Genomic DNA, 18,865 nt, shown 5'->3' on the forward strand with positions numbered 1-18,865 from the left:
TAACACATCTATGGGAATGAAAGGCACAACAGATGAAATAAAAAATAAACTAGAAGCACACAGCAGCAGATTTGAACAAGCAAAAGAAAGGATCAGTGAGCTAGAAGACAGACCATCCAAATTCGGACAAAAGAAAGACAGAGAAAAGAATGGGAAAAATTGAGCAGGGCTCTGGGAACTGATTGACAACTCAAAGCACATGAACACTTGCATTATGGGTGTCTCAGAAGGAGAAGGGAAAACAAGAGGAATGAATATTTGAGGAAATAATGGTCAAGAACTTCCCAACTCTTAAGAAAGGCATTGAGATTCAGATCCAAGAAGTGCAATGTACCCCAAACTGAATAAACCTGAACAGACCTACCCCAAGACACATACTAATCAGAATGTCAAATGCCAAAGATAAAGAGAGAATTCTGAAAGCAGCAAGAGAAAAGCAATTCATAACATAGAATGGATGCCCAATAAGACTAAGTGCCAATTTCTCAACAAGAAGGAAGTGGTATGATATATTCAAGAAACTGAAAGAGAAAAATTACCAGCCAAGAGTTCTCTATCCAGCAAAGCTGTCCTTCAGAAATGAGGGAGACTTTAAAATATACACAGATAAGCAGAAGTTGAGAGAGTTCATTAACAAGAGACCTGCCCAACAAGAAATACTAAAGGGAATCCTGTAGGCTGAGAGGAAAGGACAGGAGAGAGACGCATGGATGGGAGTGTAGAAATGCAGATTATCAGTAACAGTAACTAAAAGGATAAAAGAGAGACAAGACAAAAATATGATATGACAAACAAAAACTGAAGGATAAAATGGTTGAAGTAAATACTGCCTTTACAGTAATAACATTGAATGTTGATGGACTAAACTCTCCAATTAAAAGACATAGACTGGAAGGAAGAAGATGGCGGCATAGAGAGGAGTGGAAGCTAGTGTTCCCCCAGAACAACCAATAAACAACCAAGAACAACAAGTAAATAATCTGGAATAACTGTGGGGAGAAAAACGTGACTGTCCACTGAATTCGGAGGAATGCCCAATACTGCAGCATAAAATCCATAAGTAAAAACTGTGGATCCAAGCTGGGAGCCTCCTCCCCCTTGAGAGCAGCACTCTCCCAGCAAGTGAATATAGCTCAGCTGAGCTCCAACTGGGGTTTTAATTAACAGCATGGACTGCTCACTACAAGCTACAAATCCCCAACAACCAGAAAGAGGCTTTTGGTGACGACTGATCTTGGAGAGCTGGAGGGTAGCCACGGACTGGCCCTGAAGGGGGCTTTCTGTTCCTTTTTTGGCTCAGTGGAGAAAGCCATTTTCAGTTCCCAGTGCTCTGGCCCAGACAAGGGTGGAGATAGCACAGGCAGAGAGACTATTCAAATACTAATGACCTCTCCCTGGATGGGGGGTGGTATCTTCCCTAAGAGGAAAGAGGTGGGGCCCAGTTCTACTATCCACTCTCCATTCAGAACTGGACCCCAGAGCCTGGGAGAAAACAGCCACGGGCCACACCTCCTTACACCAGTTTGGAGCCATAGGCTGACAGGCGCCACCTGCTGGGCAGAAAAAGCACAGTGACTTGAGGCCTCACAGGGTGCCCCAATCTTTTAAGACATACCCTCAGGGAGATGTGATACTATTGCCTTCTTCTAAACCTGAGCCCGTCTGGTCTGGGAAAACCTGATTGGGGTAACCAAGGAAACCAGATGCCTAGACAACAGAAGACTACAACCTACACTAAGAAAAACAAAGTTATGGCCCAGTCAAAGGAACAAACTTACAGTTCATCTGAGATACAAGAATTGAAACAACTGATAATAAATCAATTCAAAAAGTTTACGGAAGATATGGTAAAAGAGATGAGTAAAATGAAAACACTGGGCATACACAAGGTAGAAATTGAAAGTTTGAAAAAACAACTGGCAGAATCTATGGAAATGAAAGGCACAACACAAGAGATGAAGACACAATGGAGACATAAAACAGCAGATCTCAAGAGGCAGAAGAAAACATTCAGGAACTGGAGAACAAGGCATCTGAAAGCCTACACACAAAAGAATAGATAGAGAAAAGAATGGAAAAATATGAGCAACGTCTCCGGAAACCTAAGGACAAAATGAAAAGCAGGAATGTACATGTCATTGGTGTCCCAGAAGGAGAAGAGAAGGGAAAAGGGGCAGAAGCAGTAATATGGGAAATGATCGATGAAAATTTCCCATCTCTTATGAAAGACATAAAATTACAGATCCAAGAAGCACAGTGTACCCCAGACAGAACAGATCTCAATAGGCCTATGCCAAGACACTTAGTAATCACATCATCAAATGTCAAATATAAAGAGAGAATCCTGAAAGCAGCAAGAGACAAGCAATCCATCACATAAAAAGGAAGCTTGATAAGACTATGTGTGGATTTCTCAATAGAAACCATGGAGGCTAGAAGGAAGTGGGGTGATATATTTAAGATACTGAAAGAAAAAAACCACCAACCATGGATCCTATATCCAGCAAAACTGCCCTTCAAATATAAGGGAGAGCTTAAAATATTCTCTGACAAACAGACAATGAGAGAGTTTATGAACAAGATACCTGCTCTACAGGAAACACTAAAGGAAGCACTGCAGACAGAAAGGAAAAGACAGGAGTGAGAGGTTTGGAAAACAATTTTGGGAGATAGTAGCACAACAATGTAAGTACACTGAACAAAGATGACTGTGAGCATGGTTGAAAGAGGAAGGTTAGGACCATGTGGGACACCAGAACAAAAGACGAAAAATAAAGACTAGGACTTTATAACTCAGTGAAACCTAGGGTACTCAACGATTGTAATAAAAGGTACAAATATGTTTTTACGTGAGGTAGAGCAAATGAATGTTAACATTGCAAGGTGTTAAAAACAGGGTGGGATTGGGGGGAAAATACAATCAATGCAAACTAGAGACTACAATTAACAGAAACATTGTATTATGCTTCCTTTAATAAAACAAAGGCAATATACCAAAGCTCGATGCATGGGGGGTGGGGGGGACATAGGGGAAGGGTATGGGATTCCTGGCATTGCTGATGTTGTCTGACTCTTTATTCTACTTTAGTTTAATGCTATCTTTCCTTTTGTTGCTTTCTAGCTGTCATGTTTTGTTTTTTTCTCTCTGTCTCTTTTTTCTTTTTTCTTTTTTGTCCCTCTACCTTCTTTGACTCTTTCTCCTCCTTTGTGGAAGAAATGGAGATGTCCTTATATAGATAGTGGTGATAGTGATGAACACATAAATATGTGACTATACAGGGAACCAATGATTGTTTAGTTAGGATGGAACGTATGGTGTGTGAACAAAACTGTCTTTAAAAAATGGGTTGATGAAGAAAACTTGAGGGCACTATATTGAGTGAAATAAGACAGACAAATAAGGACAAATATTGCAGGGTATCACTGATATGAACTATTTATAACACATAAATTCATAGACATGAAATACAAGTTACCAGGATATAGAATGAGGCTAAAGAATGGGAAGCGGTTGCTTATTATGAGCAGAATGTTCAACTAGGGTGAACTTAAACATGTGGAAATGGACAGAGGTGATAGCACATTATGAGAATAACTAATCGTGCTGAGTGATGTGTGAAGGTGGTGGAAAGGGTAAGCTCAGAGTCACCTATGTCACCAGAAGGAAACTTGGAGGTTAAAAGATGGGAATGTATAAAACAGTGAATCTTGTGGTGGACAATGTCCATGATTAACTGTACAAATATTAGAAATCTCTCTCATGAACTAGAACAAATGTATGACACTATAACTAGAAGTTAATAATAGAGGGGCATATAGGAAAAAAAAATATATCTATTGCAAACTATATATTACAATCAGTAGTATTTTAGCATTCTTTCATTGACAGTAACGAATGTACTATACCAAAACTATGAATCAATAATGGAGGGGGGTAGTGGTTAGGGGTATGGGAGGATTTGAGTTTCCTCTTTTTGTCTTTATTTCTTTTCTGGAGTAATGGAAATGTTCTAAAAATTGAAAAAAAATTAATTGTGGTGATGATGCATAGCTGTGTGATGGTACCATGGGCAATGGATTGTACACTTTGGATCTTTGGATAATTGTATGGTTTGTGAACAATTTCAATTAAAAAAGATTGAAAAAAAAGACATAGACTGGCAGAATGGATTAAAAAAAATATAAGCCATCTATACGCTATCTACAAGAGACTCACATCAGAACCAAGGACACAAACGGTTGAAAGTGAAAGGCTGGAAAAAGATATTCCATGCAAACAGTACCCAAAAAGAAGCTGGGGTAGCTATACTAACACCAGACAAAACAGACTTCAAATGCAAAGCTGTTGTAAGAAACAAAGGACACTATATATTAATAAAAAGGGTAATCCACCAAGAAGAAATAACAATCATAAATATATATGCACCTAACCAGGGTGCCCCAAAATACATGGGGCAAATACTATTAAAACTGAAGGGAGAAACAGACACATCTACAATTAACAGTTGGAAACTTCAATACACAACCCAAATCAGTAGATAAAACATCTACAGACAGAAGATCAATAAGGAAAACGGAACTTCAATAATTTGATAAATGAATTAGACCTAACAGACATATACAGAACATTGCACCCCAAGACAGCAGGATATACACTCTTCTCAAGTGCTCATGGATCATTCTCTAGGATAGACCAGATGCTGAGTCAGAAAAAAGGCCTTAAAAAATTTAAAAAGATCAAAATTATACAAAGCACTTTCTCTGATCATAATGGAATGAAGCTGGAAGTCAACAACAGGTGGAGGAACTGGAAAATGCACAAATTTATGGAGGTTAAGGAACACACTCTTAAACAATCAGTGGGTCAAAGAAGAAATTTCAAGAAGAATAAGTAAATATCTTGAGATGAATGAAAACAAGAATACAACATATCAAAACTTATGGGATGCAGCAAAGGCAGTCTTGAGAGGGAAATTTATAGCCCTAAATGCCTACACTGAAAAGGTAAAAAGAACTAAAATCAAAGACCTAACTACACACCTGGAGGAACTACAAAAAGAACAGCAAACTAATCCCAAAGCAAGCAGAAAGAAAGAAATAACAAAGACTAGAGCAGACATGAATGAATGAAATTGAGAACAACAACAAAAAACAACAGAGAGACTCAACAAAACCAAAATTTGGTTCTTTGAGAAGATCAATAAAATTGACAAGCCCTTAGCTGGACTAATAAAGAAAAAGAGAGAGAAGATGCAAATAAATAAAATAAAAAATGACAGAGGGACATTACTACTGACGCCACAGAAATAAAAAAGACCATAAGAGGATACTACGAACAACTGTATGGCAACAAACTAGAAAATGTAGATGAAATAGACAATTTTCTAGAAACACACAAACAACCCACACTAAAACTCCAGAAAAAATAGAAGATATCAACAAACCAATCACAAGTAAAGAAAATGAAACAGTCATCAAATTCCTCCCAGGAAAGAGAAGCCCAGCACCAGATGGGTGCACAGGTGAACTCTACCAATCATTCCAAGAAGAATTAGTACCAGGCCTGTTTACACTCTTCTAACAAACTGAAGAGGAGAGAACACTACCTAATTCATTCTATGAAGCAAACATCACCCTGATACCAAAACCAGATAAAGATACTACAAGAAAGGAAAATTACAGCCAATCTCTCTAAAGAATATACATGCAAAAATCCTCAACAAAATACTTGCAAATTGAATCCAACAGCACACTAAAAGAATTATACACTATGATCAAGTGGGTTTTATCACAGATATGCAAGAGTGGTTCAACAAAAGAAAATCAATCAATGTAATACACCACATTAGCAAACTGAAGGAGAAGAACCACATGATCATGTTAATTAATACTGAAAAGGCATTTGACAAAATCCAGCATCCCTTCTTGTTAAAAACACTTTGAAAAATAGGAATAGAAGGAAACTTTCTCAAAATGATAAACAGCAAAAATGAAAAACCCATAGCTAACATTGTACTCAATGGTGAAAGACTGAAAATTTTCTCACTGAAACTGGGAACAAGACAAGGATACCCACTGTCACCACTGCTATTCAACACTGTGCTAGAAATTGTAGCTAGAGAATTTAGGCAAGTAAAAAAAAAAAAAGGCATCCAAAACAGAAAGGAATAAGTAAAACTTTCACTATTTGCAGATGATATGATCTCATACATAGAAAGTCCTGAAAAATCTACCACAAAGCTACTAGACCTAATAAAGGAATTCAGCAAAGTGGGAAGATACAAGATTAACAAAACTCAGTAGTGCTTCTATACTCTGATAATGAGTAATCAGAGAAGGAAATCAGGGGGAAAAATTCCATTTATAATAGCAACTAAAAGAATCAAATGCGTAGGAATAAACTTAACCAAGGATGTCAAGGACCTGTATTCAGAAAACTACAGAGCATTGCTAAAAGAAATCAAAGAAGACCTAAATAAATGGAAGGTTATTCGTGTTCATGGACTGGAAGACTAAATATTGTTAAGACGTCAATTCTCTCCAAATTGGTTTACAGATTCAACACAATCCAAATCAAAATTCCAATAGCCTACTTTGCAGAACTGGAAAATCCAATTACTAAATTATTTGGAATAGTAAGGGGATTCGAATAGCAAAAAACATTCCAAAACAGAAGAATGAAGCTGGAGGATTCACACTTCCTGACTTGAAAGCATACTACAAAGTTACATGATAAAAACAGAATGGTATTGGCAAAAATGGAATTGACCAATGGAATTGAATTGAGAATTCAAAAATAGACCCTATCATCTATGGTCACTCGATTTTTGACAAGATGGCCAAGTCCACCCAACTGGGATGGAGCAGTCTCTTCAACAGACGGTGCTGGGAGAACTTGGTATCTATATCCAAAAGAATGACAGAGGACCCCTATCTTATATCTGATACAAAAATTAACTCAAAATAGATCAAAGACCTAAATATAAAATCCAGAACCATAAAACTCCTAGAAGAAAATGTAGGGAAGCATCTTCAAGATCTGGTGGTAGGAGGTGGTTTCCAAAGCACAAGCAACAAAAGAAAAAAAGAGATAAATGGGACCTCCTCAAAATTGAACACTTTTGTGCTTCAAGGGACTTTGTCAAAATGGTGAAAAAGCGGCCTACTCAGTGGGAGAAAATATTTTGAAACCACATATCTGATAAGGGTTGAATATCCAGGATATATAAAGAGATCCTACAACTCAGTGATAAAAAGACAACTCAATTTAAAAATGGGCAAAAGATATGAATAGACATTTTTCCAAAGAGGATATCAAATGGTTAAAAAGCACATGAAAAGATGTTCAACATCATTAGCTATTGGGAAATGCAAATTAAAACCAAAATGAGATACTTTTTATACCTACTAGAATGGCCACTATTAAAAAAAACAGAAAACTCCAACTGTTGGAAAGGATGTAGAGAAACAGGAACATTTATTTACTGTTGGTGGGAATGTCGAATTGCGTGGCCACTATGGAGGACAGTTTGGTGGTTCCGCAGGAACCTAAGTATAGAACTGCCATATGATTCAGCAATCCTGCTACTAGGTATTTACTTAGAAGAACTAGAAGCAGGGATGCGAACAGACATTTGCACACCGATGTTCACAGCAGCATTATTTACAATTGCCAAAAGATGGAAACAACTCAGGTGTCCATCAACCAATGAATGGATTAAAAAAGTGGTATATACATATGATGTAATATTATGCAGCTGTGAGAAGAAATTAAGTAATGACGCATGTGATTACATGGATGAAACTTGAGGACATTATTTGAGTGAAATAAGTCACACACAAAAGGACAAATATTGTATGACCTCATTAATAAGAACTAACTATTACTAGCAAACTCATGGTGTTATGATCTAGAATATAGGTCACCAGAAGATGGAATGAGGGCGGAGAATGGGGAGTTGATGCTTAATTCATGCAGAATATGTAATATGGTTGATTGCAAATGTTTGGAAATGGATGGAAGTGATGGGAGCATGTTCTACTGATTGTAACTGATAGCGACAATATGTGGGTGCGACTGTGGTTGAAAGAGAAAGGTTAGGGTTGTGTATGTCACTATAGAGAAAGCCAGAGGATGAAACATGGGACTGTATAACATAGTGAGCCCTCTTCAGGGTGAAAAAGTTCTAGAATTTACTGTAGTGATGTATGCACAACTCGGTGAATATACTAGAAGACAGTGATTATACATTTTAGATGGATTGTATGTTAAGTAAATTTATATCAATAAAACTGCTTTTAAAAAATAAGTCTCTATGCTTAATATTAAAAATTAGCACAGGATATCTCCACTCAAACATTTAGCTTATAGACTTTGAAGGTTAATTCAATTTTCCAGCTTCCTGAACCATTAAATTAAGTTCAAGATAGTATTAACTAGAAAAGATAATCTTTTTTAGCAATTAGGTAAGTATCTCTGAAACTAAGAAATAAAAATATATGTAGCAATTAAAAGTAAAAAAAATAAAAATAAAGCTTTCTACTTCTGGACCATGTGAGTCTTACCTCGAGGTCAATTACCAAACCAGGCTGGCACAACTGGGTTTCAAAACTAAGGGAGTGAAGCTCTTCAGTAACAATGAGAGGGCCCTTAAAATAGAAAAGGAAAAAAAAAAAGGAATAAAACAATTCATTCACAGTCCTTGTAAGATTTGAAAGCTTAATAAATACTGCAGGAGATCGTAGAGATCTTGAACTCAATCAATGTCAATTCAGAATGAGTCTCCAATTTTCTATAATCTACTCCGGATTTAATTGTTGTGGATACTTCTGAAATTATGAGAGGAAAAATCGTCAATATGAAAATAGCTTCCTATGAGTTTATTCATGACTGGAGGCTTCCCAGCCCTCAGCCCACAAACGGCCCCAACTGCTGAGGTTGCACACTTCACACGGATGGGGGATGGAAAGTGCATGCGTGTTTCAGGTGTGATTCTCTACTGGAAGGGCCAGTTTGCATAAGCTCATCAGGTCATAAAGTGCCTTAATTTGGGTAGAAATGCTTGGCTTTCAAAATGCCTCCATATACATTCTAAATTTAGAATTAGGGTGATGCAGCTGTTTACAGGCGAGGAAACTAAATCCCAGGGAGGTTAAGTGAGGTGTCAACGTCACAAAGACAGTTAAGGTCCCAACCTGGGAAAGGGCATCCTTGCACTCCCAAGGCCAGAGTTTGTCCCACCACTCCACGCAGCCTCCACTGGTAAGTGGGGTGGAAGGAGGGCAGGCAGTGTGTACACATGCAAAGGACGAAAATGTTCCAAACCAAAACAACTCCAGATGCTTCTGTCCTTTGTCCATATTTCATTTTTTAATTCATCACAAACATAACTCCTCAAGCTTGTAAAAAAAGTGATGAAGGGAAGAAGATGCCATTGGGGAAGGGATGCAATGGCAGGAAAACTCTCAGCACAATTAGGTTTTTAGCATAGTCAACTGGCCTCTGGTTACAGCTCTGACAGTAGTTCCCTGTGAACTCTTAGTTTCCTGAGACTCAATTTCCTCACTTGTAAGATGTGAATCATACAAAAGCCCACAAGACCCACTCCACTACCCAAAGTCCCAAACTCATTTGCTGCTGTGTGAGGTGTCCCCAGCCACTGTCCAGGGCCCTGACCTGCCCTCATGAACACATCTGCCTGGTTAGGGCCCATTCACAAGATAAGACTCTCACCTCATTAGTTCTGGTGCCAGCATTCTTCTGTTCTTTCAGTTGCTATAAAACAAGAAACCATCCTTGTCAAAGGCATGTTCATCAGAGTTGCTGTTTTCATTTACAAACCAGCCCAAGGTTAGTACTGGAAATAAGGAGGACATGAAACCATGTTCACAATGCAGGGCAAGAGACAAAATCATTCTGGTGTGGGTTCATGAGCAGGTGTGCCTTTTCCCAGCAGCCTGACACCATGCAAACTCCACAGGTCTGGAGGGATTCCAGGGAATCACATCCTGCTCCCTTCTCCCCTGCAAACTTTTCCTGAATGATTCCCCAATTCCCCTCATTAGTGTTTCATGTCACTTAGGACTCAGAAGACAGCTTCTCTTCCTTCCCCTTTCTTTCTGCACAGTCTTCCAGGTTAGGCCGAGGGACCCCTCGAAAGGACTTCAATCCCTGAGATTTCAGAGGAGAAACTGGGGGCTCCCAGGGCAGCTCTGAACTCCATGAGAATGCCTGTTTTTAGATCAAGGCTCTCACACAATGGCTAACTCCCTAGCTAGGGGGTTTGTTGGTTTCTGAGCTGGTCTTTAATGGAAAACTTCTCTGCATGCTCAGGGCCCAAGGAAGGCACCTGGCTCACCACCAGCACATCTTCAGAACAGCCAGTGGGCCCCATATTTTCATGGAGGCTGCAAGTAGACACCTCCCCACTAAAAACACTCTTTCTGGATTTCTACAGTCTGGTGGAATGGCTCCTACTTCTCTGGAGACAAAGCAGTAACAGCCAGGCTGCAGCAGAGACAATAGTTGTGGGCAAGACCGAGGGGGCCGAGGAGACAACCTTGGGGTACAGCCACACGTGGAGGGCAGGAGAAGGAATGATCAGAGGTATGGAAGCAATAACCTTTACGGAAATCACAAGAGTCTAGAGAGTGGTCATTGCGATTGTGGAGGCGGCAAGAGTGGATTGTTTATGTGCACTCCAAAAGGAGTGTCTCCAGGAGAAAGAATGGGAGAAAGCAGAGTCAAAAGTCCTGGGATAAAGAGGAGGAACAACGATTCCCCCAAGCGGTGGTGCTGAGAAGTCAGAAGTCAGTCACCAGCCGCAAGCGCTGGAGAGTCTTCCGAGGGGCACCCTCCCATCAGGTGGGTTCACAGGCGTGTTGCCCTACTGTAAAAAGTCCTAATAAACCAGAGACAACACAAAAGGAGGAGGAAATTTATCTCCCTACCAGGTGTCGAAACTCGGCGGCCAGACTTCCGTTGGTGGACTCCTCCATGTTCATCACTTTCGTATGTGTGCCCAGTATGTTGAACTTTCTAAATCTATACAACACAGGACAGAAGGATTTAAAAGGCTTTGAACTACTAAACACAAACAAGCAAAAAAAGGATAGCAAAATGTAGTGCCAAGTACTTCACATACCCCTTTACTGTATTCCTCTCATTCACATCTCTGCCAAAAAAAAAAAAAAAAAAAGCTTTAATTAATATATAAAAAGGCGTGTGTAAAAGGAGAGGCTAAACCAGTTTATAATTGTGCCTAAGAAGCTCCCCCCAAGTGTCTCTATGTTGCTCAGATGTGGCCCTCTCTCCAGCTAAGCCACCTTGGCAGGTGAACTCACAGCCCTCCCCTCTACGTGGGACCTGACTCCCAGGGGTGTCAATCTCCCTGGCAACACACAATATGACTCCCAGGGATGAGCCTGAACCCGGCATCGTGGGATTGAGAACACCTTCTTGACCCAAAGGGGGATGCGAGATGAAATGAAGTGAAGCTTCGGTGGCTGAGAGATTTCAAGTGGAGTCGAGAGGTCACTCTGGTGGACATTCTTACACACTATATAGATAACTCTCTTTAGGTTTTAATGCACTGGAATAGCTAGAAGTAAATACCTGAAACTATCAAACGGCAACCCAGCAGCCTTGACTCTTGAAGATGATTGTGTAACAATGTAGCTTACAAGGGGTAACAGTGTGATTGTGAAAACCTTGTGGATTGCACTCCCTTATGGATGAGTAGAAAAATGGGGACAAAAACTAAATGAAAAATAGGGTGGGATGGGGGAGAATGATTTGGGTGTTCTTTCTTATTTTATTTTTTATTCTTATTCTGATTCTTTCTGGTGTAAGAAAAATGTTCAGAAATAGGTTGGGGTGATGAATGCATAACTATATGATGGTACTGTGAACAGCTGACTGTACACCATGGATGATTGTATGGTATGTGAATATATCTCAATAAAACTGAATTTTTAAAAAAATGCATGTGTAAGTAAAAGATAAATAAAGAATACTTTTATACCTGTGGGTTTTCTGGCCCTTTCATTCACTCACTTCCTCCCTCAGTCAATCACCACTAACTCTGCCAAGTTTTGCTGAGTGGCCTTGGGCAAATAAATTGTCTGGGTGTCATGTTTCTCATTTGTACAATGTGCTAACAGTGGCAACCCTACAGGATATTGGGAGGAGTAAACTAGCTAATGGGTACAAAAAGAACACAGGAAACCCCCAATAAAAGTAAGCTGGCGTTATTTATTGAACACCTACTTTGTGCCAGGCACTATGGATTCTGTAGGGAACACCGCTCTGCGATCACAGGACTCAGAGGACCAGCTTAATATTCTTATTTTTGTTCTCTACCGTCCTTAGTGATCTCATGGAAGTTTCAGAAGAGTCAATTATTCAGGAGATTTCACAAGTTCAAATTTTAAATTAAAGGTTTAAAATCTTGAGGCTTTGTCTCTTCATATATAAATTCAGTGATTACTTTGGTCAGTGTTCTGGCCAAATAACGTATCTTTTAGTGATGTAGGTGTAGATTAGAAATTATTAGCCCATTCACACTTAAATGAGTTAGCTACCCTTCCTTCTGTACCACAATTAGAAGTTCAATGTTTTTGTACATGACAAACACCATTACCTGCAGGTAGAAATATTCTTACAGGAGTGGGAAGAAACAAAAAGCCAGAGGAAAATTATTTGGATTATCATAAATGGTTTTCAAACCTGCTGAACTGATATGTGACCACAAGCCAACAAAACCATTAAATATATCAGAGAGCCGGGGGGTGGGGGTGGTGGGGTGCATCTTGCTCCTTAATGTAAGTGGCTAGGTTAAGTGTCAGTCCACGTCTAGAGTCCATGGGTAAAATGGGATGGGCCTGTCCATTTGGACCCCCATGAGAGACCCTGAGTCCCTGAGTCCTTACTGCCCAGAAGAGACAAGGCTGAATCTAGCAGGCTCTATGCAGTGCTCCCAGAATGCTGCTGACCTCACTCCAGAAAGAACCCCACAACCAGCCACCAAATAAAGGCAGCCAAGAGACCATTAGCCTTGTGTTTGATCAAGAATTCTCCTCTGGGGTTTCCCTAGGAGGAAGGGCTGGTGTACCAAGTCTATCTGTTTCAGGACTTGATAATTACAATCCCATATGCATAAAATACACCAATTCTTTAGTTCATTTATAATGTACAAGGACACATGCATGTTTATATCAACTCTAGGGAAGTTCCCAACATCCAGAAAAAAAGCTCTCGATTTCAATCTGCTAGGATCATTTGCAATGGCCCTTATGGATCCAACTAAGAGCCTCTGCTCACCCACGGCAGTGCCAGGATCCTGGGCACAGACTTAGGTCCCCAATGTTACAAATTTCCTCTCAGTGTAGCCAAGAAAGCCACTTGCTGGAGAGTTGGCTAGTCTGCTCCTTTAAGGGAGGAGTCGGTGTTTGGTTAACAAAAACAGTATTTCAACAGTACATGCATTTTAGATAATGGTAAAGATATCTTACTTATCAAATAAGACTTTGACTTTTAAATTATAATTCAGCTCCTGTAATTTCACCAGCAGTCTGGAAAGAAAAATAAAAATCATTACTTTAAAAAATTATTTATTACAATTTATTTATTATGTCAATTTCCTATCTATGGACATTTAGCTATCTGCTCTCCACCTCCTGTTTTTGGTTATTACAAACAATCTTGGATTTGACAGCCTCATACATCTCTCTCAGCATATTTTTAAAGTGTATTTATAATATAAATTCTGAGCTTTGGAAATGCTGAGGCAAACTGCAACATTAAATCCTGTTAGAAAGCAGCACTGATTTACATTCTCACCAAAAGTTGGTGGGGGTACCTGTTTCCTTATATAACTTTGCCAACACTGGGTTTTATCCAAATTTATACTCTTTGCCATTGATTTATGGATAAAAAATAGTGAACATTACTTTTTACTAAAACTCATATCTAACGTATGTCCTTTTGGGAGAAAATAAGAACTCTTATCCATAATCAAGAAAATGAGAGTCATGTCTATAATCAGTAGAGAGTGTGGAAGAATTGAAGGAGGAAGCACTATAAAACTGGCAGCCAGGGAAAGCAACACCTGTGGACCTAAATCAGCAGCACCCCATAAAAAAAGGATTAGGGCTAATGCTGTAGGCAAGTCCAGCTCTTCAGAGTCCAGCTGCACATCAAGAGGAGTGGTTAAATGAATGCAGCCATTCAACAGAATAAAGTTTAAGGCCGTATGTTCTCACGTGGAAACATTTCTACAATGTCAAGGAGAAAAAGTAAGCCAGCTGCAAAACAATACTGTAGCATTACCCCAGATTTTTAAAAATGAAACATTTTATGTGTATATTTGTGTGTGTATGTAGATGTGTGCAAGTATATTTGTTTAGATTAGACAAATTCTGGAACGACAGACACTTGACTGTTTACTGTGGTTGTCTATAGATGTTTAGATCACAAACAACTTTGAAATCTGATGAAAGCTATGAATCCACTTACCAGAAACACATGTCATAAATCCACATCCACACACATGGAGTCGATTTTTAGGGATTCATTCAGGACTCATGCTTCAGAGGGGATGTGGCTGCCAGGAACTACTACTCTCTACTAAATATATTTCTGCTGTGTTTGAATTCCTTTTTTACAATTGGAGAAAATCAAGTGTATGTGAATATACATTACATCTGGTATATTTTTATTTTGAATATAAAAGACTCTTGGATGCTTTAAAGAAGAATTCATATTAAAATGACTACTGCAAAAGTATTTCATCTAAGCCATTCTTTATCACAGTTCTGTGAAAGGAAATCAGGAATGCAAACATGTAGCATGTAGAATTACAATTACATTTTTTCGTTATTACCTCAACTTCACGGTGAATTGTACCCCAGTTTTCAGGACCAAGGGCCTCTGAGGATGAGTTGGCATGCAAGGCTGTCTTTCCACCACAAATGAGCTGTAAATACCCAGGAAATTGTAGATAAATTAACATTTCCATTAAGGTTGAGGCAAATAATGATTTTCTCTTGAGTAAAGGCAGTCAGAGGGCACACCTCAAACATACTTTGAAAGATTCTGGCAAGGTAGATGAATAAGGTGATGTTTTCCAGTCAATCAGTAAAGAAATTCTAAAATCTAATTTATACTCAACAAAACCAGAGTAATTGTAATGACCCATGATACTCTTCAACAATGAAAACCCTGTATTCGATTATATTCATATACAAATCTGCATTAAGAATCATATTTGCACTAAAAAACCCAAGTAAATGTCCCAAAATATTTTAAAATCCAACATACAGGCAGGCATTACGGTTTGGATAATGGCCACAGGAAACATAAGACAGTTTTATTACTTTAAGTTAGCATAAAAAACACTTGCAGGGGAGAGAAGATGGCGGCTAGCTGAGACAGGGCGAAAAAAACGCCTCTGTGAAAAACACTAGCTAAAAACCAGAAAGTGACCTAGAATACCGGTTACAGCAATGCACCAACTGGATGAGGGCTCCTAGTTCCAGAGGGGCCGTATACTTGGTGAAACCGGGAGTCCGCATTCTGAAACGAGTGACTAAGCTGGCTGGAAGACCCGCAGCCACGCGGTGGGCTGGGGAAGCCAGGGTTCAGCATATGGAGACCAGCTGACTGTTTAAAAAAAAAAAAAGGAGAGGCTCCAGCAGCAATTGCGGGAACCACGCAGAAAAACACAGCTAGAGGGGGCTGGGCTGGCCTCTTGCTGTCTGGCCGGGAAGACAGCCCGCAACAGATGCCTTTGGGCTCGGGGGGAACGGAGGGGAGAGCCGGAAGCAGAAAGAAACCCCGAGGCTAGCAGCTAGCCCCCGGAGGGCTGGATAAACTCCTGCCTGGGGCCGTGCCCACAGCCCAAAGCCCCGCCAGTTGTCCCGGAGCTGGGAAGGAGGAACGGTGCGAGGAGGAGGGGGCTGAGACGCCCCGCTCTGCCATTTTTGCTTCGGACGCGCCCCACAGCCCGGTGGCCCAGGGCTTCCCTTGTGGGACCGCGCGCACTGATGACCTAGCACAGCGTTCCCTCGGCTGAGAGAGAGAGAGAGAGAGAGAGAGAGAGAGAGAGAGAGAGAGAGAGAGAGAGAGAGAGAGAGGGGCTGGGGCTGAACTGAAATGAAGGCTTAGACTTTTGTGGCGGCCTTGAATCTCTGGGATCCTGGGGGATTTGAACATTAGAACTGCCCTTCTCCCTGGCTACCCGTACACACGCCCCACATTCTGGGCGGACAGCTCCAGCAACACACCCAAACTGAGTTCTCCAACTGAACCCACAAGAATCATTTCCCCACACAAAGCGGAAAAAAGGTTGAGAATGGACTCGAAGGATATAGGTGACTCACAGACGCCATCTGCTGGTTAGTTAGAGAAAGTGTACATCACCAAACTGTGCTCCTGAAAAATTAGATTGATATCCCTTTTTCTTTACAACTTGAAAGAGCCCTATCAAGCAAAACAAATGTCAAGAGGCCAAAAACAACAGAAAATCTTAATGCATATGATAAAACCAGAAGATATGGAGAACGCAACTCCAAACACACAAACCAAAATATTGGAAGATACAGTATACCTCGCAAAGTTAATCAAAGATCTACAATCGAGGAACGAAAACATGGCAAAGGATTTAAAGGACATCAAGAAGACCATGGCCCAGGATATAAGCTACATACAGAAGACCCTAGAAGAGCATAAAGAAGACATAGCAAGAGTAAATAAAAAAATAGAAGATCTTATGGAAATAAAAGAAACTGTTGGCCAAATTAAAAAAGACTCTGTTGGTGTTTATTTTTTTTTTAATTTTTTCATTTTTATTGAGATTGTTCAGATACCATACAATTATCCAAAGATCCAAAGTGTACAATCACTTGCCCCTGGGTACCCTCATACAGCTGTGCATCCATCACACTTAATTTTTGTTCAATTTTCAGAAACTTTTCATTACTCCAGAAAAGAAATAAAGTGAAAGATGAAAAAAGAAAAAAAGAAAAGTAAACTCGAATCCTCCCCTATCCCTAACCAACCCCCCTCAACTGCTGACTCATAGTATTGATATAGTACATTTGTTACTGTTTATGAAAAAATGTCAAAATACTACCAACTGTAGTATATAGTTTGTAATAGGTATATAGTTCTTCCCTATATGCCCCTCTATTATTAACTTCTAATTGTATTGTCATACATTTGTTCTGGTTCATGGAAGCGATTTCTAGTATTTGTACAGTTGATCATGGACATTGCCCACCATAGGATTCAGTTTTATACATTCCCATCTTTTGACCTCCAACTTTCCTTCTGGTGACATATATGACTCTGAGCTTCCCCTTTCCACCTCATTCACACACCATTCGGCGCTGTTAGTTATTCTCACATCTTGCTACCAACACCCCTGTTCATTTCTAAACATTTAAGTTCATCCTAATTGAACATTCTGCTCATACTAAGCAACCACTCCCCATTCTTAAGCCTTGTCCTATATCTTGGTACCTTATATTTCACGTCTATGAGTATACATATTATAATTAATTCCTATCAGTGAGACCCTGCAATAATTGTCCTTATGTGTCTGGCTTATTTCACTCAGTATATTGCCCTCGAGGTTTTGTCATCAACCCATTTTTTTTTAATATGGTTTTGTTCACTCACCATACATTCCATCCCAAGTAAATAATCGACGGTTCTCTGCCTGGTCATACATTTATGTGTTCACCACCTTCACCACTATCTATATAAGGGCATCTACATTTCTTCCACAAGGCAGGAGGGAGAGTCAAAGAAGGTAGAGAGGCAAGAGAAAGAGGAAAAAAAAAAAAGAGAGCTAGGAAGCAGCAAAAGGAAAAATAACCTTAAATCAAGGTAGAGTAAAGAATCAGACAATACCACCAATGTCAAGTGTCTAACATGCCTCCCCTATCCCCCCCTCTTATCTGCATTTACCTTGGTATATCCCCTTTGTTACATTAAAGGAAGCATGATACAATGATTCTATTAGTTACAGTCTCTAGTTTATGCTGATTGCATCCCCCCCAATGCCTCCCCATTTTTAACACCTTGCAAGGTTGACATTTGCTTGTTCTCCCTTGTAAAAGAACATATTTGTACATTTTATCACAATTGTTGAATACTCTAAATTTCACCAAGTTACACAGTCCCAGTCTTTATCTTTCCTCCTTTCTTGTGGTGTCTCACATGCTCCCCACCTTCCTCTCTCAACCGTATTCATAGTTACCTTTGTTCAGTGTACTTACATTGCTGTGCTTCCATCTCCAAAAATTGTGTTCCAAACCACACACTCCTGTCTTCTATCACCCTGTAGTGCTCCCTTTAGTATTTCCTGTAGGGCGGGTGTCTTGTTCACAAAGTCTCTCATTGTTTGTCAGAAAATATTTTGAGCTCTCCCTCATATTTGAAGGACAGCTTTGCTGGATATAGGATTCTTGGTTGGTGGTTTTTCTCTTTCAGTATCTTAAATATATCACACCATTTCCTTCTTGCCTTCATGGTTTCTGCTGAGAGATCCGCATAGTCTTATTAAGCTTCCTTTGTATGTAATGGATCGCTTTTCTCTTGCTGCTTTCAGGATTCTCTCTTTGTCTTTGACATTTGATAATCTGATTATTAAGTGTCTTGGCGTAGGCCTATTCAGATCTCTTCTGTTTGGAGTACGCTGCAATTCTTGCATCTGTAATTTTATGTCTTTCATAAGAGATGGGAAATTTTCATTAATTATTTCCTCTATGATTGCTTCTGCCCTCTTTCCCTTCTCTTCTCCTTCTGGGACACCAATGATACGTACATTATTGTACTTTGTTTCATCCTTGAGTTCCCGGA

General features: G+C 39.7%; 1 protein-coding gene across 1 annotated transcript in view; it reads right to left on the reverse strand.

Moving 5' to 3' along the window:
• Window positions 1-18,865, reverse strand: part of STAT1 (signal transducer and activator of transcription 1) — a 68,547-nt gene that overhangs the window by 26,748 nt on the left and 22,934 nt on the right. The window contains exons 10-15 of the mRNA XM_037848485.1: window positions 14,883-14,975; window positions 13,513-13,572; window positions 11,145-11,174; window positions 10,951-11,044; window positions 9,734-9,775; window positions 8,566-8,649 (exon numbers count right to left, since the gene is read on the reverse strand). Coding sequence (XP_037704413.1) covers window positions 8,566-8,649; window positions 9,734-9,775; window positions 10,951-11,044; window positions 11,145-11,174; window positions 13,513-13,572; window positions 14,883-14,975 — 403 coding nt within the window. The remainder of the gene's footprint in view (window positions 1-8,565; window positions 8,650-9,733; window positions 9,776-10,950; window positions 11,045-11,144; window positions 11,175-13,512; window positions 13,573-14,882; window positions 14,976-18,865) is intronic.

The sequence above is a fragment of the Choloepus didactylus genome, chromosome 9 (assembly GCF_015220235.1).
Source record: "Choloepus didactylus isolate mChoDid1 chromosome 9, mChoDid1.pri, whole genome shotgun sequence".
Classification (NCBI taxonomy): domain Eukaryota; kingdom Metazoa; phylum Chordata; class Mammalia; order Pilosa; family Megalonychidae; genus Choloepus; species Choloepus didactylus.